The sequence below is a fragment of the Astatotilapia calliptera genome, chromosome 7, assembly GCF_964374335.1.
Source record: "Astatotilapia calliptera chromosome 7, fAstCal68.1, whole genome shotgun sequence".
Classification (NCBI taxonomy): Eukaryota; Metazoa; Chordata; class Actinopteri; order Cichliformes; family Cichlidae; genus Astatotilapia; species Astatotilapia calliptera.
The window spans coordinates 53,240,673-53,266,059 of record NC_137428.1 but is presented as its reverse complement, the minus strand read 5'-3'; the positions used below and the strand labels follow the sequence as shown (position 1 = coordinate 53,266,059).

General features: G+C 41.6%; 1 protein-coding gene across 1 annotated transcript; it reads right to left on the bottom strand.

Moving 5' to 3' along the window:
- Positions 1-871: 871 nt before the first annotated feature.
- Positions 872-25,005, bottom strand: dhtkd1 (dehydrogenase E1 and transketolase domain containing 1). Its single transcript, XM_026175463.2, has 17 exons — positions 24,732-25,005; positions 24,316-24,468; positions 16,861-17,072; positions 16,580-16,774; positions 16,151-16,420; positions 13,793-13,964; positions 11,771-11,969; positions 9,500-9,812; positions 9,326-9,410; positions 9,081-9,220; positions 8,853-9,003; positions 8,644-8,750; positions 6,672-6,836; positions 5,994-6,076; positions 5,667-5,833; positions 1,756-1,841; positions 872-1,667 (listed from the first exon to the last, which is right to left on the bottom strand). The coding sequence occupies exons 1-17, from the start codon at positions 24,901-24,903 to the stop codon at positions 1,566-1,568; spliced, it is 2,772 nt and encodes a 923-aa protein (XP_026031248.2). The 5' UTR covers positions 24,904-25,005; the 3' UTR covers positions 872-1,565.
- Positions 25,006-25,387: the final 382 nt, after the last annotated feature.

Sequence of the window (25,387 nt, the reverse complement as noted above, 5' to 3'; positions counted from 1 at the left end):
GTGGATGCCAGGTCCTAGGAGGTTAAAGAATCTGTATTTCTCACAGATGGTGAGGGGGAAAAAAACCCTGTAGACCAGGGGTGGGCAACACCAGGCCTCGAGGGTCGGTGTCCTGCAGGTTTTAGATGTTTCCTTGATCCAACACAGCTGATTCAAATGGCTAAATGACCTCCTCAACATGTCCTGAGGTTCTCCAGAGGCCTGGTAAAGAATTCATCATGTGATTCAGGTGTGTTGACCCAGGGTGAGATCTAAAACCTGCAGGACACCGGCCCTCGAGGCCTGGAGCTACCCACCCCTGCTGTAGACCCTCCTTCTACCTGCTCACAGAGATCCGAGGTATCTTCCACAAATGTGTGGCTGTAGCTCAGGAGGTAGAGCAGGTCATTGACACGCTAAAGTATCCTTGGGCAAGATATTTACCCCTAGCTGCTCACCAGTGCATCCACCAGAGTGTGAATGTTAGACAGAAAGCACCTAAGCATAGAACAAAGTGCTTGTATGAATGGGTGAATGAGGCAAGTTGTATAAAGCACTTTGAGTAGAGTAGAAAAGCACTAAAGAAGATTCAGTTCAGTCCATATGGTGACACCATTTCCCAGAAAACTGATTGGTCAGTAGGTGGTGATTTCATACCTGTTGATCTCTAATCTAAGACTAATCTAACCTGCTGTAATCTTGAGCAGGTTATGTCTGCTGCACAGCCCAGTAACAAGTGAAGCTGCCCTTTTAAAAATAAAAAAATAAAATCCAGAGTTAAACTGGAAGTTAGTGGAATAAGCACGAATCCTGCTTCGTGCTACAAACTTCAGGAGCGACTACTCTTATAGAACGAAGCACGTTATTGGTCAAAAAGAAATAGACACACTTAATGAAAACAGATTTATTTTAAAATATACTCTTTAATGCCAATATTCTGATTTGAAGCTTCAGTTTGGTAAAATGGTTAAAACAATTAACTTTAGTTCATATTTGTAAGATAAGAAATGAAACTGGTCTGATAAACATTCAACAGTTTCAATGGTAACTTCCTCCTGGTGATCACGACAGACTTTCAAATCTTCAAGTGTAATGCTAGTTTAGCACTCACATTCTTACATGTTTCAAGGTTAATGCACAAATACACTCCCACTACTTTATGATGTAAACAGTAACTCATGCAGCCTGTGTGCACGAGACAAATAAGCAGTTCCGATTCCTGAAACATGGAATCTGTAGATTTCCCCCTGACAGGCGTCCATCACAGTCACCTTGTAAATGCCGTCTGTAAGGCTTCGTGCCTCCATCCTTAAATACAGGCATGCTGAATGACAGGAGGGAACAGAAGTAGGCTTTTCATTAAAAACAAACACTTAAGAACTACAAGAGAACAAATAAAATCATTAACACTATCCTCTTTCACACATTTCTCTGATTTGATCTTCATTACTGAACAATTTGTTTAAAAACAGCCCATCCACGCCACGTAAGGGTCCCGCGTATCTGTAGTGCAGCAGATGCAGCATGTAGTGTTGTACCGATGCCTGCAAACTTGATATGCTTTGGTTTGCAGCCTTGTTTAAGTCTTAGGAGAAAGTAGCAGTGAGGATGGCCTCTTGCTGCTGATGATGAAGGGTCCCGATGCCGACAGCAGGGGCGGGCAGAGCGGGCCGGCTCACTAACCGGAGCTGACAAGGACAGAGGAGGAAGTCAATTCGAGTAATATAATTCACTGAGGTTCACAGTGTAGACAGAATTGTTTCAAACTGTGCTCACCTTGCAGGCCAGCTGCTTCTCAAACCTGGGAGCTACAAAAGACCAGGGCCCCATGTTCTGAGGCTCCTCCTGGCTCCAAATGAACTCTGCAAGAGGATTTTAAAAATGTGATTATAACCTACAGTGATACAGGATTTATGTAGGTTAGCACTTTGGTTGAAGTTCCTCTCTTGCAGTTCAGTGAAATTTCAGCTCAGTGTGAAACCAGTTTGCTATAGAGTATTTGGTGAGAACGATAGTACAGCAAACTGAAGTGAAACCTGAGCTTTGTTTCTCATCCACACACACAAAAATGACCATTCAGAACAACTGCCAATCTAAATTATGTCTCTCCGTTTTAATTAAAAAAAAAACCCACAAACATACATGTAAAAAAATAAATAAATAAATAAACATGTAGTCATTCGCTAAAGAAAATGTGCCATCTTTCATTTCTAACAGGATTGAATGAAATGTCACGTGGTCTTTATCGGGTCTTGAAATTATTTAAATATAACTTTGGCTGAGTGGTAGTAATAATTTGATTTCTTTTCTTTTCCAGTCTTTTTTGTTGTAGATCTGTTGCTCTGCTTGGGATCGTTGTCTTGTTGCTCGACCCAATTTCAGTCAAACTTTAGCCGTCACACAAAAGGCCTCACATTTGACTCTAGGATACTTTGGTATACAGAGAAGTTCACGGCTGACTCGATGACCTTAAACTACCCAGCTGCTGTGGCTGCAAAACAAAACCAAATCATCACTCCTTCACCACCGTGCTCGACACTTGGTATGACATGTGTGTGCTCATATCTAATTGCGATGCTGTGCATTAAGGTCACACATTTCCTTATCTGTCTCATCTGTCTAAAGGACACTGTCGCTAAAGTCTGGTGGTTTGCTCAGACGCAGCTTTGCAAACGTGCCATGTTTTTTTTGTTTCTGGTTTTTCGAGAGAAGACACTTTCTCCTGGTCACACACCAAATAAGCCATATTTCTTAAATCTTTTTTTCTACTGTCATGAAGTTTAGTATGTTAAATGTTAAATGTTGAGGCCTGCAGAATCTGACATGTAGCTCTTGGTTTTTTGCAGTTTCTTTGAGCATTGCACAGTCTGACCTCAGGGTAAATTTGTTGGGATGTCCACCCCTAGAAAGACCGGTTACCGTCTTGAATGTCGCTCACTTGTAAATAATAATAGTGAAAAACATTAGATGTAGAATGATAGGCTTCAAATTGTTTGGAAATGGTCTTTAACCCTTCCTGGATTGATGGGCAGCAGCAATTCTTTCTTTAAGGTCACTGCTGATGTCATTCTTCCTTGCCGTTGTTTTAACACACACCTGAACCAGCAAACTCACAGAACTCCTGCTTTTATGGGCACGATGCATTTGATTGTCAGCTATCAGCTCTTGGCTACTACTTATAGTTTAACTCCTCTCTGGAGGGGAGAGGGAGGGGAAACAGGAGGACAAAGGAGGGGGGAACAACTAAGCTGTAGTGCCTCTTCACCTCACTGTACAATACCTTGTGCAATACTTTTTGTAAATAGTCAACAGTGCAATAGACCTCAATACTTGAAATGTGCAATTTACTTGTATTTTTATTTTTTATTCCTATTTATTCTATTTATCCCCTTTGTATATTTTATTTATATTGTCTCTGTATTTATATATATGTGTGTGTGTGTGTGTGTGTGTGTGTGTGTGTGTGTGTGTATATATATATATATATATATATAATATTCTGTAACTCTGTAACTTCTGTCGGTGCTGTGCTTTTTTGGAAATCGAATTTCCCAGAGGAACCCACCCGAGGGATTAATAAAGTTCTATCTAATCTAATCTAATACTCACAATTCTTGTAGAAGAAGGGTATAGTTAGTTTAAGGGCACGGCACACAGACATAACGTGCCATGTGTCATAATTTGAGCAGTTTGGTCAAAAAGCTCCTCGTCATATACCTCAGTTACCATCTGAAGACCATTATCTGAATCATCAATTTTTCTTTTAAAAAAACAGAACAAATATTTCTGACTGTCCTTTGCTGTATTACTGTTAAATAATAATCAGGATCTTTGTAAGACCAGAACCTATGATTTATACCCCAAAATGTGAAGATATTTTCAGCCCCGTGTTTGAAGTCTTCTTATCCTCACAAGCTGCATTTAGCTTTAAAACAAAAGCTGTCTGTGCCTAAAAAGTAAAAAGAGGAACCTAAAAAAAGTATGCAAATCACTCACCGCTTTGAAGGTTCAAAGGCTGTGAGCACAGGGTAATAACAGAGGCCAGCTCAGAAAAGCAATTCAAGATTTTGATCTACTCTGAGTCCTCAGCTAAACTTTGCCAGTTGAACACACACGTAGTATTTGTACTGCTGTTTACATAAATGCATTCTTGTGAAACTAAACAAGTAAGGATGGTGTGAATAAGCAAAAAAAGACAATGTTGGCAAGGAAATTTTCTCGTGTATGGAAAGCATGTCCATCACGCCTTGAATGACGCTCACAGGGACAGTAAAGGATAAAGTGAGAGAAACCTGTGAGACAACAGCTGTGCAGTAGGTAAGAGTTTGTCAGATACTTGATGATCTGGCATTTCAACTAAACGGTCGAATGTCGTTTCTGCTTTCAGCTGGATCACATTTAAATTACTCTGACTCAGACTTCAGCAGCGTGCTTTTGTAACCCTCTTCTGTCTGGCAAAAAGTCATCCTTCTAAAGTTTTTGACAGATTGCTAAATTGTATCCGTTTTCTTGATTTTATGACAGGTGGTCTGTTAAATGTAATAATAATTTAAAAAAAAACCAAACAAAAAAAAAACAAAACCCCAGTAGTTTGTTAAATAGATTTTATAGACCAACCCTTAAAGGTTAACCCCAACACTAACGTTTATAACTTATACAGAAGACACTTCATATGAGGTATGACCTCTCCTGGATGTGATGCAAGCCGTCACCTGTCTGGATCGGAATTACTCTCCATTCCTGAATGAGTGCAGCTGACAGCTGGCTATGCAATGGTCACTGGTTGTAGCTGCCTCTGATGAACGCATCCACCCAGGCATGTTCAGCAAGAAACACGTCAGGACTAAAGGAAAAGGCCAAGGAAGTGTCTGAGTACTCTCCTGATCCAGAAAGGCCTGCACTATTCTGGCGATGTGGGAACCGGCACCGTCCCACTCAAGCAGCCACCGCAGGCCTGGCACGATTACTCATCTCTGTTCCATGAGATTTCCACCAAGCTCAATCAGATGAGAGACTTTCTCTGATGGACATGCGAGGCTGCAGCAGCAGCAGCTCAGAACATCGGTCAGCCACATGGTGGCACTGATGAAAAAAACCGTTCATACACCATTTTTGTGTATACTGAAACCTCTGGATTGCAAATGTAGTAAATTGAACTTATTCTGAGTTTTTTTTCTACAAATAATCTGACTGAAACCAATCAACTACAACCAATATCTACTCACAGAACACGTTTGGATTTTCTAAAAGATTGATTTAAAATAATTTACAGAGAAATGGATTTCAAGCAGAGACTGGAAAAAGATTTCACGACAGAAAACTTGTGATTCTTATTCTGACTCATTAATAAAGTACCGTTGTAATTAAGTGGAAAAAAAGATATTTAGATTTGAGAACTTAAGTGTTTGTAATGTTTAAATGTATTATTGTACTGCTCTGAAAGGACAAACACCACCCGCACCACCCTAACACTAAAACTAATAAAACAAAACATTTTTAAACAACACAAACTAAAATGAAACAAACAAATCTACTCTGAAAAACGAAACAAAACTCATAAACTGATCTGATTAAACTTCAACTACGACTCAAAGCAAACTACTAGTGCACCTTCATCTATAAAGCCGGTGTGTAGCCGGTGTAGGCATGTAGGTGGGAAAACAGAGATTAGTGAGCGGTCACGCTACCTTTGGCTTTGGGGTATTTTTTGAGCTCCTGCTGCAGGGCATCCAGAGGGAACGGACACAGCTCCTCCACGCGGATGAGCGCTGTGTTCTGGTTGGCTGCTGATGTCTCCCTCTGTTTCAGCAGAGCATAGTAGTGCTTCCCAGAGCACAGCACCACCTTCTGGACACTGTGTGGAAAGAAAAAACACTGGATTGGGCTCAGGGTTTGGGCTACTTACATATGTGTTTTTATGGTTCTTTCAAAAATCTGAGCTCCTGCAGTTTCATTTAAACACACAGAAACAATCACACACCCACACTGCAGATTTAATATAACGTCTTCTCTACCTTTCTGCTGACACAGAAGTATCACCCAGCACTGGCCTAAAAGACGTTCCTGGTGCCATCTCAGTCAGACTGGACACGGCCCCCTGGGAAAACAGAATATGTCCTTCAAGCATCGAGATGGAAGCATCTCTGAGGAGCTGGATGTGTCAAATCTGTCCTAGAGACCGATTGGTGACTTCCTGGCAACCACTGGTCGCTAGGGAAAAAAAAAATTATATTCCTGAACTGGTTGGCAAGTGGTTACTGGAGGCTGCTGGCTGTTGCTAGGTAAAATTGATTGCAAAGAGGGTGCTGCACAAAAACCCTCCTTGCGATTGCTTTGGTTGCTAGCAGACTGGTAGTTTCATGGAAGACTGCGAAGACTTAGCAAGTACTCGCCGAGCAGTAGTGAAACTCTGCTGCAGCCAACACCATTCAAAAGGTCCAGCTTTTACTTTGAAAAGTGCACGCAGAGTTTTGGTTTTGGGTGTTTTTTGGTGCAGCACCATATACCTGTTTGTGACCAACTTCATTTTGCATCTTGGTGTGATTGGAGCTTTAATAGTCGATTTCACTGCAACGGCCAGCAACCTTCAAATACCACCCGCAAAAACAGTCACAGAAATTTTCGCATTTTTCCCTAGCGACCGCTGTTTTCGAGGCATTTAAGCCCGGCTGAGCGCGGCCTAAAGTACTCACGGAAAATCTCAGCAGAGTCTTGGGTCCCACAACAACGAGAGGTTTGCGGAAGTTTCGAACCATCTGCCTCCGAAGCAGATGGAAGTACTGAGCGGAGGTGGTGGGGTTGACCACTGACATGTTCACAGTATCGCCGTCCACACCCTCCTCCTTACTGTCGCACATCTGCGAGACAAAAAGAGGAAAAGTTAGCATTCATTTATATTTCAGGTAATGTGTAACTAAACATTAGCTTGAGTAGCTTCCACTCTTGTAAAGCTGTAACATGAATATGAATGATTTTTTTTTATACCTCACCTACCAAAGATGACACAAAGTAAGTGTTAAGTATGCAAAATTTCAATTTGGTGTTCAATAAATTGCGCCTATTATCGAGGAAATGATTTTAGAAGCAGCCTCAATCCGATGCAATTTGTCTGCTGATTGCTTGCAGCCCATTAAGAAACATTATCGGTGATGATTTGCCATTGATCAAATCTGTACATAATGTGCTCCTGACTACACAGCCTTCCTCTGCACCGAAGAAACCATCTGTAACTTCACACAACAAGCTTTTCATTTAGATCCTACGGGCTATATTAATGTTTAAAATCTCACTTATAGAACCTTTAATTCTCATTACGTGGTTACCATTGTGTCTATTTAAATTATGGTATTATTCACGTATAAAGCTCTCTGCGTGACACTGCATTTGTTATTACAGTTCAACTCTACAAAGGCATGAGTGAAAAGATAATCTGTTTCCTGGCAGAGGTAAAAGATTAAACCTCCATGGAAACTATTCAGGTGTTTTTTTAATGTGTTGTCAAGCAACTGATGAATCTGCAGGATCTGAAATGATAGTCATGTCGTGACTGTTTCAGAACCAAAAGAGAGAAGTGGGATATCTTTCTCCCATGTCTTTGACTTTAGCAGAGTTTAAGATTTTTTTATTACTGCAAAAGTTGTGTAATGGTTAGAGAATACTATGTGGTGAAATCTTTGCCCTATATCCGACTAACTTTGCTTTTCTCTGCAGCTGTTCGTTTGATTCATTTCAAACTTGGTGGGGTAAGTACAGTGCTGAAAACAAATAGTTATTACACAAAGATACCTGAACAACTACACACTACACTGAAGCACTTCTACCATTTTGGTAGTCACAAAAAAACTGTAACCCACAATCTGCTCATCACACACACACACACACACACACACACACACACACACACACACACACACACACACACACACACACACACACACACACACACACACACACACACACACACACACACACTATTATTATTGCCCTCGTTTCAAATCATCTTGCTTGCCCGTATACGACACATTTAAGGGATGTTTAAACTGTAGCTTTAACAAAATGGTTTCATAATCTCTGTGAACAGGCTCTGCACTAGTATGATACACTGACAGAGCACTTGTTTATCACAGTATAACACAAAGTCTGTTAAGCTTCAGGGATATCACTGTGCTGTTATGAATCATAAACCATTCTGAATCCATTTCAGCTGCTTTGGTGCAAACTGAAGTGATAACACTGTCCTCTCTTCATCCCTCCGGAGTGATGGCTACAGGCAAAATGGATTCATGATAGTTTATGCTGACTTTGTTTTTACTGTTAGGATCAAGTGTTTCTTTAATTTTGTTGGTGCAGTGCATAAGGAATTGGTTGCACATCGGTGTTATTCCTGATAGGAATTGTCAGGAAAAACGTGTTCTGTGTGTAGACAAATGAAAGAGTGGTTGGAATAATGTAATGAAGAGCACAGACATTCAGCCTGAATAAAAGGCTTCACCTGGGCCCTCATATGGCTAGTCCATCAAATCTGAGCTTAAGTAGCTTTAAGACTGTCATGTCTTTCTGTAATATTAAGTAGCAGGTTAAATAAACAATAGTGAAATTAAGTGATTGACACTGATATGACACGATTGCAGATTAGAAATACCGACACAGTCCTGACTCACTGACCTGGAGGAAGCGCTCTATACGGCAGGAGGAGTGTTCAGGTCCAGCGCCATCGTATCCATGAGGCAGCAGGATCACCATCCCACACTGCAGCAGCCACTTGGCTTCACCTGGAAACACGACAGTTTCACCTCTGATGAAATAATCTTTCTTTTTTTCTTTTTTTTTGACCAAGTTTATTAGAAAATGCGGCAGAGGGGTGAGAAGCTCACCTCCCGAGATGAAGGTGTCAAAGACAATCTGCGCTCCGTTAAAGAAATCTCCAAACTGAGCCTCCCAGATGGGCAGAAGCTTCGGCTGCGCGATGCTCATGCCGTATTCAAATCCGAGCACGGCCTCTTCAGACAGCGGGCTGTTACACACCTAAACACAAGACACCACAATTTGTTGTGTTTTTCATGTTGACACTGATGGTTTTATCTGCTTTGCGAGGGCATTACCTCCAGGAAACCTGTCTGCTCGGGGCTGATGTGATTCAGAGGGATGTACATGTCGTTAGTGTCCTGGCACACAACCATGGCATGCCGCTGACTGAATGTACCTCTTCCAACGTCCTGTCCACTGATACGGATATTAAAACCTGCAGTGACAATAGCTCGAGTTTAAAGGAAACCCCAGGAATTCCCAAACTGGAAATGAGTCATTTTTACTCACTGCTAAAAACACCAGACAAAACGTGACAAACCTTGGCAGAGGAGAGAGCCGAAAGCGAGGGCCTCTGCTGTCGACCAGTCTAGTTTGGTTCCCTCTTCCAGTTTCTGCAGCCGGGCCTGAGTTTACAAAAGCAAAATAATTTAACTGCTGTGATGTTTGGACAAGGCAACGCGGCAGAAGGATTAGAAGCAAAAGATCCCGGTACCTGTACGTGGGTTTTTCCGAGGTGGCTGTGCAGCTGGATTTGCTCAGGGATATCCACAGATTTCACTCCCACAAACTGCAGCAGAGGAATGGGGACACCAGTGTCCCAGGTGGTGACTCTAGCCTGGGGTTCAACAAGATCCCCCCAGCGGCCCTGCAGGTTGGTGGGTGGAGGGCTGTACAGGGTCATGTTGGACAGCTTGTCGTTGAGCATGCTGTAGTATTTGGTTTTGATCTCGTCACGCTCAACTTCTGTCATCAGACCCTCTGAAATCAGCTGGTCTGAGTAGGCGTCTGGGATGCTCTTTCGAGACCTGCAAGGAGCAAACAGGAGATGATCTGATTATTACCCTGTATTCTTTTAAATCAGACGCCCGAGATGGGACCGGGTGCAGACTCGAGCTTTAATTCAAGGGGTTCGACAAAAGCATTGCATTAACTGTTTGGGTATTACAGCCACCTTCAGATGCTCAAAACGAACTGGGCAGTTGACTAAGATGTTTATTTGTCCAGGTTAGGCCTGTTTATTAGTTCATAACAAAGTAAATAAATAAAAATCTGAAAGTGATTCAAAGTATACAAATTGCATTTGTAAATTTTTCACTTGACTTATTATGATGTTAAAGGAGGTTCAAGGAGATGCTGATGTAAGTGAATTATTATTATCATTACGGGCTGAAAAATTCAAATAAACCAATGAGAGAGATCGCAAAAACCTTTGGAGTGATCAAATCAAAATCCTGGTTTGTTCTTGACAAGAATGGCTATGCTGGCCAGCTCAGAAACACTAAAAGCTCTGAAGACAACTAAAGTGGATGGAGACATAATTCTTTCCTTGGTTAAGAAGCAGCCCTCTGCAGCACAGAGCCGAGTCAAGAACACTCACACGGAGGTAGGCGTATAATTGTCAAGGTCTAGCCTTGATGAATGTAATTACAGAGGGTTTACAACAAGGTGAAAAAACACTCGTTACAAACACAACAAGGCCTGATTAGACTTTGCCAGAAAACATCTAAAAGAAGATCGCACTGATGGGAAAAAAAAAAAACTTTTTTTGGACCTTTAAGTGATGGGAAGAGGAAATTATGAAGGAGGAGGGACAGATACAGAGATGATGTAATGGTATGGGGATGTATGATCGCCAGCGAACAGGACCGTTTCTGTGTATTAAGTAGCAGGATGAATTATGTATTGTACACAGCTGTACTGTCTGCTTTAACCACATGCTGCAAAACTGATGAGACAGAACTCCACAGTGCAAATAGATAATAACACAAAGAATACTGCAAAAGAAAGCAAGAGCTTCTCAAGACAAAGAAATGGGATATGCTTAAAAAGCCAAGTCGGTCACCTGATCTCAGCACAAACCGCATGTTTTCCAGTTACTGAAGACAAAACTGAAGGCAGAGACCCACAAACAACAGCAACTGAAGGCAGCTGCAGTGAAGGCCTGGCTGAGCATCTCAGTGACAGAAACACATCACCTCATGCCCAAGGATTTTAATCCCAGTAGTTCAATATGATGTTTATTTGTCCAATTAACTGTGAGCTTCTCAAAATTGGGACTTGTCTATTATAATGCAATTCCTAAACTGTTAAACCCCTTGAATTAAATCACATATCGACCGATTTAAAATGTATTGAGGTGGTGTACAGAGGCAAAATTAAAACAAAATGCATAAAAGAACTGACCCAAGAACTGCATCTTTAAAAAAAACAAAACAAACCTAGCACCTTTTTTTCACTCCCCATGTGATTAAACAACACTCTTGCATTCACTTTAATCTCTCTCTGGCAGTTAATGATTTCTCCTCTTTGTTGTTCTTCATCCATCTTCTCTTCCCCCTCATCCTCCTAACCAGTCACAGTGTATTGCTTCCCACTCCCTGGTCATGCTGGAGGTCGCTTCCTATTAAGAGAGTTCTTTCTCGCCACGGTCGCCAATTGCTTGCTTTTAGAGGCTCGGCTAATTGTTGCAGTTCTCTCTTTAATGTTGCAGGGTCTTTAACATCCAAAGCAACATACTAAAATGACTGTTGTTGTGAGTTTTTATAGTTTCAAAGCACTGTAGTGGTTTAATAGTTGAAACACTACAATTCAAGTTATGCTTGCCTTTCACACAGAAATAAAAATTCCACAATTACCCAAATACACCATTAAACATCAGCCATTGCTACACGAGTAGACCCATCATGTAAATGCATCAGTGCACCTACAAGAATAATTCAAATCAAACTATCAAATCAAAGTAAAAGCGATAGCTTTAACTAACCGGATGATCTTGTACATTGCCGGATTGGTGAAAAAAGGCTCGTCCAGCTCATTGTGGCCCCACTGACGGTAACAGATCAGGTCCAGGATGACATCTTTCCTGAAGTGCCGCTGGTAGTCGACAGCCAGGCGAGCGGCTCGCAGCACCTCCTCGGCATCATCTCCGTTTACATGGATCACGGCAGAGTTCACCATCTTACCTGTAGAAGAAATCGCCCATTACACACATGATGAAGGTACCACTTTACAAAGTAAAACTGCACTAACCCTGGCTAATTTAAAAGACCTCTCAGATATCCTATTTCACCGTGTGTATCATATTAGACGCATACATGAAAATAATCCATATTCGAAACCCTCATGAAACTGTTTGACTTAGGCCTCAGGCTGCATGCTACACTCATTTTTAGCCCCATTACTTTGGATTTTTGCATAGAAACAAATGAAGCATCGTGTAATGTGAAGTGTTTTTTTAAACATTACTTTTTGGGCATTTTTGCCTTTATTGGATAGCGGAGCAGTGAAGACAGGCAGGTAGTTGCAAAGAGAGCAGAGGGCAGCAAAAGGCCACAGGTCACTCTCAAATACGGGCTGCTGAATTCTGTGGCCATGTGGTCACCCACTCGCCCACTGATTCTTTTTCCTTCTCACCATTCATCTTATATGAAAACGTCAGGAGAAAAAAGGCTTTACTGGAAAGATTGCCTGACTAAAGCCTGCTATTTGATTAAGTTGAAACACAGTAGACACAATGTCAGGTCACAGGACATTTTGACATTCGCTGTACTAGGGCTGGGCGATATGACCCAAAATTCATATCTCGATATTTTTTAGCTGGACGGCGATATAAGATATATATCTCGATTTTTTTTTTAAAGCCATAAGTTAAGAACAAAAAGAGAGTTCTTAGTCACACTGTGTCCCAGATGTCACACGGGCACTTTTATTTACATACAGCGTAGATGTACATGAAGAAATTACTCAAAAATAAATTATCAGCATTTATTAAATAATCATGGTCCATAAATAAAAGAAAACAATGTTGTTTTTGTGCATAACAAAAAGCTCACAATTGTGCAGTCAAAATGTAAACTAATAGACGCTGAGCATAATAACAAAGAGACAGATTTCACAGCTGCACCACGTCTCTGAACAGGTGCCATTTGTGGTCCTTATACACACACAGTACGTATCACTCCGCGAGGCTCCTCTTCGGTAGCCGTAATCCTCCGACAATCCATCAAGCGGTGCAGCTCCGTAGCTTAGCAAAGTCATATTAAAACATTTTTTGACAGATTGCCGAGCGCTGTGTACCACATAAAATCGGTTCGCGGTCAGTAAGCACAACCAGAATTCATACATAAGGCGCACTGTCGATTTTTGAGAAAATGAAAGGATTTTAGGCCGTGCAGCCCCTCCTGGCTGCATGTCGTTAGCGCGGTTAGCTCGCTAACACGTTGACGCCGTCCAGCCCCACGCACGGGGCGATCCGCGGTAACTCGCTAACGGAGATTTTCCGCTTTCATCTTGTCATTGCCTGCAGGTGAAGCTATGGGGGAGGCGGAGTTGTGTTCAGTGAAGGAGAGGCGAGGCCGAGTAACGTTGCGTAGAGACAAAAGTGGACGAAAGAGAGGCAAACCTGCTGCTCCACAAGTATAATTATAACGTAACATAGACTATATCGATATAAACGATATTGTCACATCTTATATCTCGTATGAAAATATATCGATATTTTTAAAAAACTCGATATATCGCCCAGCCCTACGCTGTACCTCTAACTGACACTGGTCTTGGAAACACTGGGTTTAAATACTTTAGAATGAGCTCCAAAAACTTTGAAGCTGTGACATTTTAAAAGTTTATATTTAGTTAATCTGCAACTCTCCTCACACGCTTTTTATCTCATGTCCGCCTATTCTCAAAGTCTTTTTTTATACACACAAAGCGCTTTCAAATAAATGACTTGCTAATAACGTATTCTCTCTGTACACGGGAATACCGATGAGAAGCTTTCACTGACCAACATCACTGCAGTACAAAGACGATCGTCCTCTTTCCGACGGGGTGGTGTAGCCCACTTGGTTATTCACGATGAGGTGGATGCTCCCACCCACTCTGTAGTGAGGAAGATTTGAAAGGGTCAGAGTTTCAGGAACGATGCCTTGACCAGTGAACGAGCCGTCGCCGTGAATCTGTGAAGAAGGAAGAAAGAAGAAGTTATCTCATCGTACAAACGAACATCATCTAACAAATCCTGCTTTTTTTATACTGACCTGATTAGCTATGATTCTTTGGTGTGGTGTGTGTAGTCAACATGCAGAAAGTACAATTATAAAGTTTTAAAATATGTCATATTTGACCTCTGACCTCTCCTTCAACATAATGATCTGAAGGTCAAATTGATAGCAATGCTATACAGAGCTATTTAAAACTATTATTCTTACCACCAGTGTTTGTGTTGACAATAGAGCTGGGCGATATGAGATTTTTTCATATCACGATATGTTTTTTTCATTTCAGGCGATAACGATATCTATCACGATATAAGCCAAATAACTATATTTGTAAGATTTAAATGTGCCGTTGCTCACAAGTAAAATGTGAAATAATCAGCAGCTTGTTTTTATTTAAATATTTATTTCCCATAATAAGTTCAACAGGGTAGATGTACTTAAGGAACATGAGACTTTTTCAGATAAATAAAGGCAAATATTGCAAACTACACAAAAGGCAGCCGCTAAAGCGTTTAAGTTTCAAAATAGAACAAACGAAACAGACTAAATTGTCAATTCCACTTAGAAACAAAATATTAATTCTAAAAATAAATCTTAGTTTGTTTTACAGAAGAACAGACAAAACTGACTAACTTTTGTCAATATCAAATAAACTGAGAACTAAAAGGAAATTCTCAATCTCTCCTTGTTGTATAGCTGAGCTTTTCAAACAGTTTTAACAGTTACTTTAGTCTGACAAAAGCCGAATGACGAATTAGCGCTTCCAGTCAGAGACTGAGGCTACGTCCACACGTACACGGGTATTTTTGAAAACGGAGATTTTCCGTTTTCGTTTTAAAAATAATCCCGTCCACACATAAAGGCAGAAGTGAAGAAAAACGCTGCTATGAACATGCCAAAGCAGCAGGTGGCGCTAGATTCCTAACCGTGCCGAAATGCTGGCCAATCAGAAGTCTAGAAGCCTCGGTGGGAAAAAGTAAACAAAGCTGGGGCATAGAAGCAGAACCGAGTCGTATGTGTGGAGGGACAGTAACTGTGTGTATATGTAAGCATTTAAACACTGCAGAGAGTAGAATTAACAGTAACAGTATTCTAGAAATTCATTTCACCGAAACAATAACGTGGCGCAGTGTGACGCATGCACCGGTTTATTGTATTTCCAGACTTGCTTTCAGCACAATTTACAGTGCACGCTACTCTGTTTTTTGTCAGACTTGAAATAGCCGAAATACCTTCCCACTACGGAACTTCTATGGCTCTTCCGTTCGACAATCTCTCCGGCATTGGAACCATCATCTGTTTTCTCTTCGGTCACGCTCGGTTGATTTTTCTAGTCGGCACACTCATTTCCTCCATTACGCGCTGGCTGCCTCCCAAACAAACACACGTGCGGCTTGGCACTTGTGCTGTACGTAACAAGTCACGCGACGTGACGCTGCGGCTGTGATTGGTTCGGCTCTGCGCTACTTAGTTTGGATTGGCTGTTCTTTTTATTTTTTATTTTATTTTAAGAGGACAAGAGCGGCGAGGTCTATCGCGATAGCTTAATTTCTCTATCGAGTAAAAGTTATATCGCGATACATATTGTTATCGTTCTATCGCCCAGCTCTAGTTGACAACATATAGGCATTTATGGAAAGGGGATATGGGGATTCTAAATATTGCATTATAGTTATAGCAACCAAATATCATGTCCCATTTGACCTCTGACCTCGCTTTTACATTTCACATCTGTCTTTCTTTCAAGGTGACCCCAAAAAGCACTTTACCTTCAAAGAAAATGTTTTGAAGAGGAAGAGAATGAGCTTCCTGGTTGGTTAGTTAGTATAACATTATATAATAAGCACAAGTTAAAGTTGTGATGTCTGTAAGTCACAATATTAACATGAGGTAGAGTGAATAAATGTAAAATTGTCAAATTAAAAGTAATAATTGTTCTTCATTAATTCATTAAAGCATACAGTGATTTCTTAAGCATTTTGGAAGGGAGAGGGAATCTTTTTCAGCACACAGAAGTAAAACACTTTTTTATTTGTTCCAATAGAGCTATTTGTGTTCGTTTATGAAATTCCACACTAACAGACTCATCACTTTTTCTAGCAAGTTCTAAAATATGTCCTCATGCGTGCGTGCAGCTGTGATACCTGCAGACAGATGACTTGGTCCCCAGGTTGGGCGTCGTCTTCGGGCGAGTAGTCCCCTTCTTTCCGGAGCTGCTGCCTGGCTCTGGTTTTGCCCTGAGCCACAGGGTTGATGGCCTCAAGGTGAGATGGGTTGGGCAGCATGGTGACATGAAGGGGGTGTTTGGCTCTGAAATCTAACTCCACCGAAGAGGTGAGGTGGGAGAGGACGTCACCGATGGCCGGCGAGGTGTCGGGGAACTCGCTGAGGCCGCGCATCTTACGGAACATAAGCTGGAGAGAAAAATGAGGGAAGCACAGCGTTATCCGAGACCGTCTCGCTTTTGTTTGTCGTGGCGAACAAAAGCTGTTCAGTGATGTTAAAGAAAATAAAAGATAATCTTGAATACCGTGACTAAAATGCAGTATACGGGTCAGATTAAATATCCAAACCTCAGGTGGGAACTTGAGCAGGCCTGTCAGGAGGTTGAGTCGGCCTCGGTGAGGCATGCCGATCACAATGTCAGTGACTCCACTGTGGGCAGACCGGTGGAAGAGCTCAAAGAAAAACCCCATCATGCTCTCTGCTCCCTCTCCTCCATAACGCTTCACAGTAGCAAACTTGGTGGCCAGAAAGTGGTCGAATTCCTGCAGGTCGAAAGAGGAATATTATGAAGTGGATGTCATTGAGATCACGTGCTACAATTCTTTTTTATTACTCTTCTGAAACCTGCCTGCGACTCTAGCATGATCTTGGCCAGCTGCCTTCTCTCCTCTGGAGAGAAATTCTCTCTCTTAAGCTCCTCGAAGCGGTCAGCGAACCACTCCCTCTCATCCAGACTGCTCAGCTGGCCGGGCTCCACTGACAGGTGGCCACAGTAGGCTTCTTCCAGGTAGGCCTGAACCTCTTCCACAGAAGCCTGCGCTTTCCCAAAGTGCCGCAAACCTGCAGAATCACATGTAACGAGTAAAGCAAGCAACACCTACCTGTGAATTGTAAGGGTGGGGGAGGGTCACAGAACAAAAACAGCCCTAATATGTATTTTTTTAGTGTTCTGTATTCACAGATGAATAAACACTGTATATTTCACAAATGATATGAAGCTAGATAACATGCTAGAAAGCAATGAGAACTAGGGCTGGGCTATATCATACCGTTCACTGGTGTAATTTTGGGCAACGATAGGAAAATGAAATATCGCGATAGAATATCGGTAAAACGCGCATGCGCAGTGCCTATATTTACATACGCACATGATGGCGACGCAGAATGAGGAGAGCGAAAGTGGATTCTTGAATGACACAGATGAACCAGAATTGGTTTGTAAAAATGCTGCAACTTCAGTGGTGTGGCACTGGTTTAGCTTTCGTCCGTCAGATACACAACAAAGCACTATTTTTGGTACAGCATGCTAGCAGGCCGTCGTTATTACCGTGTTGTTTGGAAACACTTAAAATCAATCCTTTGATTTTTCTGAAAATCGACAGGGCCCCTTATAATCCCGTGTGCCTTATGTATGAATTCTGGTTGTGTTTACTGACCTCCAAACGATTTTATGTCGTACACGGCGCTCGAAAATCTGTCCAATGTTTTAGTACGACTTTGCTAAACTACGAAGCCGCACCGCTTGATGGATTGTAGGAGCATTAGGGCTATCGTGGGCCTCGCGGAGTGATACGTACTGTGCTTCAACATAATATACACACACAATAGGTAATAACCTCTTTTTAAGTTTTGTGGATATTTTACATGGTTATGCTGAGGACATGTCGGCCAATTTCCACTGGAAATGCCGTTTGGTTAAACTGTCAGCAAGGAATTTGCACTGTTACATTTTTATATAACTTTAATGCACATAAAAAACAGCTGCTTGTTTAAGTGAAAATACATTGATGGGGTTTTTTGCACTAATAAAGTTGTGGAGTTGTAAAGCATTTTGTCTAGTGTCAATTATATCGTCAGTTATATCGTTATCGCAAATTTTCAAATGTATATTGTGATAAATATTTTTGGTCATATCGCCCTGCTCTAATGAGAACAAACTACATTTTAATAATAAAACTTGCATACTTTAAAATTTTACAGGGTTTTTTTCCAGGACTTTAACCTGCAATCATTTTACTCTGACTTTACACTTTTAAACCAAGAATCGAAATTCTCAAATGTTGCATAAAATGTAAATAAAACAGAATGCACCTGTTTACAAATCGAATCCTAAGACTTAACGAGGTAACGACAAGCTGCTGTTACCGTGAATTACTGCGACTAGTCTGATCCATTGACACGCATCACTAGCACATAAGAACATGGGTGATGATTGAGTGCAGTGGGTCACATGGTCACGTTCCCTCCCTGTAAGCCTGTGATCAGATGGGGTCTGTCCAGTCCAGCGCTTGTTGTTGTAACCAGTTCAGATCTAGACCTTTCAGCATGTGGCTCTAATAATATGGTTATCCTGGATGAAGAGGACGGTCCTTCAAGTAAGCAACACAAGACAGTTAAGGAAGCTGAATGTGTAAGTAAAAGTGGAACTATGTCTGCTGTAACGGTTTCCTTTAGGGATTTGATTTTTTAACGGTTATATACACTCACACGCCGCTTTAACAGGTACAGCCAAGGTTTTTATCGTTAACGAAAACTAACGAAATAACGAAAACTAGAAGTGAAAAAACATTTTCGTTAACGGAAATAAAAATAAAAACAAAAAAAGGAAAACTAACTAAAACTGTAATGAGTGTTCACAAAACTAAAAATTAACTGAATTTATAGCAAAAATGTGTTTAGTTTTCATTGATGTGTGCGTGTCATACAATAGTCAAGGGTGAAAATGAAGTTTAGTTTCCAGATTTTTTGCTTGCTGTCTCATTATGCCAGCAGGTGGCCAGTACGTTAGTCGAGTCGTCTGTGTTGCTGCTCCATCCACGCGCAGAATCATGTCAGGAAAAGTCGGGAGAAAGCGCCAGAGTCCAATAGAGATTGAAAATGTGACGTCGCTCAGGGGTAAAACCGCAAAGAATTCTGGGAACTCGTGGCAAGAGGTACTAGCGCACGCAGGCTTTCAATTGAAATCAGTTATACAGCGATAAAAAGAAACACAAAAAATGGCAAGAAGCTGTTGTATTACAGTTTTTCTCAAATGTTAAAACACAAAAGCCAATCCTGTAACCCAAATGACCAGTAGTCTAAACACATTTACTAAATGTAGCCACCATATTCCAGTACCATAAACACATGTCACATGAAGACACAATTCACAAAACACAACCCTCTGTACTCATAAATCTAAACACATTTTTCCTTGCTAAAACACATGTTGCAAAACAACTCTGCTCATATTCTCAAATGAAAGCCCATGTGATGCAAAATGCTTGCCACAGTCACCAATCTTTGAACACAGGGAACACACCTGGCGTCAGTCACTACACACAACGACTCAAAATTGAAGACACCTGTTGCTAATGATGTGACCCCACCTATAAAAGCATAGTTTGGTGAAGATGCCAAACAATCACAATGGATGAAGGCATTCGAGCGTGCGGAAGGAGAAGAGCTGCAGGCCAAAGAGGAAGAGGTGTTGAGATCAGAGGAGGAAGAGGTGAAGGCCTAAGAAGAAGAGGAGTTCGGAGTAGAGGAGGAAGAGAAGGAGGCCAACAAGAGAGAGGAGAAGGTCCAGGTGGGAGAAGAAGACAACCTCGCACCATCATAACAGATGATATGCGAGCAACAGTAATTGATCATGTCATTGTCCATGGCATGACAATGGCTGAAGCGGGACGAAGAGTACATCCAAACCTGAGTAGGTTCACCGTGGCCACCATTATCAAGGCATTTAGACAACACAACAGGTGTAGTACGCTATTGCTTTCTTTGTCACACTACAGTTTTACAGGCCTGTGAAAGTGGTCTGTTACTTTACATGTAGTTTTACATATAAATCAGTCAATTGACAACACATGTTTCTTTCTTTAGAGCTGAAAGAATGCCACATAGAGGTGGGAGGGTTGCCATATTCACAGCGGCACAAGAAACCCTCATTGCAGATATGGTCCGTGAGAACAACTGCATTAGACTCCGAGAGATCAGAGACAAAGTCATTGCAGATAATGTAAACTTTGAGAACATTGATGCTGTCAGCGTGTCCACAATAGACCGAGTTCTCAGGCGCCAACAGATGAGGATGAAACAGGTCTACAGGGTTCCCTTTGAGCGCAACTCTGCGCGACACATAGAACAACGTTACGAGTATGTGCAAGTACGTATACATCCATGTCCACAGTACAGTTAGTGGACATACTGTGTTGCTTAGTGGCCTACATTACTTCTGGACAATACTGTGCTACCTGATTGACCGTTCTGAACACCTGTACGCTTTTCCATGTTCACAGAGGATAATGCAGGTGGACGCGATGGCCAGACCCCATGAGTACCTCTTCCTGGATGAGGCTGGCTTCAACCTCCAGAAACGAAGGCGAAGAGGCCGTAACATCATTGGCTAAAGAGCCATCACTGAGGTTCCTGGCCAACGGGGGGGTAATATTACTCTTTGTGCAGCTATGGGTACAGAGGGGCTTGTCCACCGGCATGCTGTCCTTGGGTCTTACAACACCCAACGTCTCCTCACCTTCCTAGAGGAGCTAAAAGACATCCTCCTGGACCGTCAACAACACCATCCTAGGCTAGCACATCACATGTATGTGATCATTTGGGACAACGCCCGCTTCCACAAAACACACCAAATCAGAGAGTGGTTCACCACCAACAGTGACCACTTTTTAAACGTCTGTCTGCCACCCTACTCCCCTTTCCTGAACCCTATAGAGGAGTTCTTCTCATCATGGAGATGGAAGGTGTATGACAGACAGCCATACACAAGAGAGAACCTCGTACGGGCAATGGAGCTGGCCTGTGCTGACATCCCAGTGGAGGCCTTCCAGGGATGGATTCGCCATTCCAGGGCGTTTTTCCCACGGTGCCTAGCAAGGGACAATATAGCCTGTGATGTGGATGAGGTGATGTGGCCCAATGCAGCTCGGCGACATGATGCCGCACAGTGACTGTGTGTAATACTGTAAAAAGACCGTGTAGACAATAAAAAAGACTTCACACCCTGATCATGTTTCCGAGAGTACTGTTGTGTGCGATAGATTCTGTTTTTGCATTGAGTTGTGTTACAGTAGTGTACGTACATGCAGGATGTTTTTATAGATTTATAGTCTTCATGTGAAACTCACAAATCTAAATGCCTAATCCTCTGCAGGGTTCTATGACGATCCGTTACTGTACAGTTTATAAAAATATGCATTGGCAGTTATGAACCAAAGAACCTTCTCACAAATTGAGCATTGTGTTTTCAATTGTTTTACTGTAGTGTGTAATGCTGTGTATAGGGTTTACAGTTTTGACAGCTTCGAGCTGCTCTCTTGGTGTGGGAGTTTGAGTTTTGCAGTGGGAAGGTGTGGTTGTGTTTATGTATCTTTAGAGAAGGGTGTTGTGTTTGGACATTGGGGGACCTGGCGGTAACGTTTGTGACATGTGTTTTAGCATTTGAGAAAAACTGTATTAACTGCAATAGCCGGTCGCATGACAGCCACGGGAAGCCGACGGGTAAAGAGATCGGTTGTTATCGGATTATGTCGTTGAAGAGAAATTGTTCGAGCCATGTTTCCGAAGTAACAAAGAGGCGACTGGATTGCAGCCATTCAAAGACCAAATATAACGTCCCAGAACACTCCAGCTCACAGGTTAGTCTGCTCCAAGCATTTCCACAAAGGTCAGTCTGCTGTTGTAGTTAATGCGTCATTTTTCTTAACATAATTGGTGATATAGGTTACAAGCAAGTCTGGCGCTGAACAGAAATTGTCGCGCTATGCTCCTTTGTTTATTGTGCATAAATAGTGAATTGTCCTGACACAATATTGCGTTTCGCTTCTGTTATTATGGTACATTGACAAAAACATATACTTTTATTCACAGGATAAAACAGTTGTTTTGTATCACTAATTGCCCAGTACGATTACAGCATACAATATTATTGTCACTGCTACATTTCTGTGATGCGTACCAGAAATTATTTCTACTACTAATTAATTACCATTGAGCTCAAAGGTCCTATTAATAAACGGTTAACGAATGTGTATTTATGAAGACGATTTGTGAGACTGGTAAACTTATGATATGTACGATGGTCTTTACTTTCTACACGGTGCATTTCAAAGTCCTGCACCCATCCGTCGGTAAACTGTACCTGGGCTTGTTGCAGTGACCTGAAGTTACTAAACTTCATGAACCGTATAATTATAAATATGAGCGTGGTGAAAGTTGGGCAGCACGCTAACGTATTTTGTCCCTCTGTGTGCTCGTAAGGGTCTAACCCTTTCACTGGTTTGATTTTTTTCCTCGTATCTTTTCTTTGACTTTTCATTAAGTCTGTCTTTGTACGGACTGGCATTGTTCTCCTTCGTTTTGTACATACCTTTTTGGGGGGCAAAGAAAAAGCAAGAATTTATTGGAACCGAAGAATGAACGTTTTGCGGTGCTGCAAATGCTTGCATTTGATGCAGGTACTTGGATTGTTTTGCCACGAGTTACCGGCATGCAATGCGCGAAAGTCACGTGGTCTGTCAATCTCTATTTGGGATTACTTTGAATATGACTGTGTTTTGAATAAAGCAAGTGTCTTGTAGTGGAAAGAGACAAATTATGAGGGACATTTCTAAAGGGAAAAAATCCCACAAACCTTAAAGTGCACTTGAAAAGCTCACACAAGAAGGCTAACCTAGCTTACCTTGAGAAGGTAAGGGAGCACACTCAACCCTCATCCCCAGAAAACAGAAGCTAACCCCAGGCAAGGCAGCGTGATGCATCCCGAGACAACAGGACTGGGGTATCTACATAACTGTTTGAGTAAATTGCCTTCAAAAAGTTTATCAATTCACTTGAACCAAAATTACGAACACCCAGTGCTGCGAGAGTTAATAGTCTCATTGGGGCCAAGATATACATTTTATAGTTGCCTGGTATCAATGGTTGTTCATCTGCCTTCATTTATTTATTTAAAGAACCCATAGGTGTAGCCCTGCGACAGACAGGCGACCTGTGCAGGGTATGGTAGCTGGAATAGCAACATACCCAAGGATAAGCAGAAGAGAATGACTGATATGATGAAACTGGGATTTTGTTACACTTAATTATTGCAAACACAACTAAAACTATAACTGAAACTAATCAAAACTAAACTGAAACTAAGGATTTTCAAAAAAAATAAAAAACTAAACTAGCAAACAATTGGTAAAAACTAATTAAAACTGATATAAAATTGAAAATCTGAAGTCAAAACTAAATAAAAAATAAAAACTAATGAAAATTGCAAAACTATTAAAACCCTGGGTACAGCTGCTTGTTAATGAAAATATTTAACAGGCCAGTGACATCACAGCAAGATGACCAGCTCAGGTGTAAACAGCCTGGAATAAAGAGCCATCCTGCCTTGCCCAAGTATTAGTGCTGACCACGTCCTTTTATGAGCGCCGTGTAGACGTCTTCTGATGGCTCGTTGTGACTGGACAGCACACCATGTCAAAGTTAAAAAAACAAAACAAAAAACGTTTTGTGTTCAATGGATCAAATTTTGCTTCTTTACATAAGCCTGTAGAGAACTTTTAAATTTTAACCTCATAATTAGGCGTAATAATGGTGCAGTAACAGATGCAACCACTCAAATTTTGCATAACAAAACATAAAAACAACTTTATGTGCATGAACCTTAAAGAGTTCATGCTTTAGCATTAAGTCATGGATAAAATGGTGTGTGTCGTTTTGTTTTCTCCCCTACAGCCATTTTTGGACTCCTCACTTTCAGAGACAACTGATGATCAACCAGGTGTTGCGCAAGAATGGCACATGCTAACAAGTAAGTACAAGTTGTGTTGAACACAGAGTCCTCAGTTAAACATCAAAACTGGAGTGCAGCAAATACTGGGATGGGCAGGATTTCATAATGAAAGGCAAACGCCATATAAGTTTAACACTTTTTAAACAGCAAAAAGTAGAGAGTTGGACGTGATTAACACTTAAAAACTCAGAGTGAAATGACATTGTGGGTGTTATTTTTCCCCCTCATAGTTTAAAAAAGGTAAACAAGTGTGAGTATGCTAACTTCAGGTGCATGCTTTCTGCAGGATTCCTTTACCTGAGGTGTTGAGTTGTCCACTCATGGTGCCAGTCAGCATGCTAATCTCCGGGACACTGTCAACAACAGGCTTTTGGGGTAGCAAAGGGTTAATTTTAGCAGCCTTGTGTCCGTGAGCTCTGTATGCCTCCACCAGTCTAGCTAGAGCATGATCTGAACACAAGAGAAGAGAACAACGCGTGACAGCGAGCTCACATTAAATAAATGACGCGTTCACTGCACAGCAGTTAACAGCTACAACAGCTTCCAGAGTCAACGATAAGCCACCTAAACAGAATATCATTCAAACTCGTATAAAAATACCGCGGAATAAAATAACCCCACAAACAAGTGTTAATGCAACTGTCTTTGCGGAGCCTCTATGTTAAACGACGGTAACTTAAGGGGACCGTACTGCAATTTAACTCCATACTGACCTTGATTTAGTGCAGCCACCCTCTCGCTCTGCCACTTCTGGTCCCGCTCGGTGCTCTTGGGTCGGTACCCGTAAACACCTCTCTCGGTGTGATAACTGCAGCCGACAACCTGCCGAGCGACGCTCTGCGGCAGTCTGCTCAGCGAGCTTTTCAGCAAAATCAAGGCCGACATGTTTCCAGGTCTTTAGTCTCGCATGAGATAGCGGCACACATCTGAGAACAGGCTACAGGACGGCAGCCATACTGCCCGGAGGAGGGACACGTTAATGGGAGGAGATGTCGCATCGGCAGGCGATTGGCTGAAGCTTATCTGGTCGATATTTAAGTCGAGTAAATGGTATTTAATTTTACTTAAACACAAGGTTTGAATCTGTAGGGCACGAGGTTACATTTTTACATTTCGGGCCAGCGCTATGTTGTCTTTAAGATGGCTAAAAATCTCAGAAGCAAGTGAAGTAGCGCAACAGGTGTCCAAGCGACGACGATGTGCTGAGTTCAGGGACTTCTTAAAACATCGTAATTACCACTGGAGAGCAAGATTATTATAATTAACTGAAACTGAACTTAAAATTTATAAAAGCATGCATTTAAGGCATGAAAAACACTTTGAAATAACTAAAAAGAAAGAAAGAAAATAGGTGTGGGGAAAAAAATCA

What these genes read in the sequence shown, in the direction of transcription:
- dhtkd1 (XM_026175463.2), bottom strand. Translation starts at nt 24,903, where the DNA reads ATGTCGGCCTTGATTTTGCTGAAAAGCTCGCTGAGCAGACTGCCGCAG. An exon ending in TGGACAACTCAACACCTCAG is followed by an intron (nt 17,073 to 24,315) that starts GTAAAGGAATCC and finishes GTGATTCTGCAG; the next exon opens with GTTTGCGGCACTTTGGGAAA. An exon ending in AGCAGACAGGTTTCCTGGAG is followed by an intron (nt 9,004 to 9,080) that starts GTAATGCCCTCG and finishes TCTTGTGTTTAG; the next exon opens with GTGTGTAACAGCCCGCTGTC.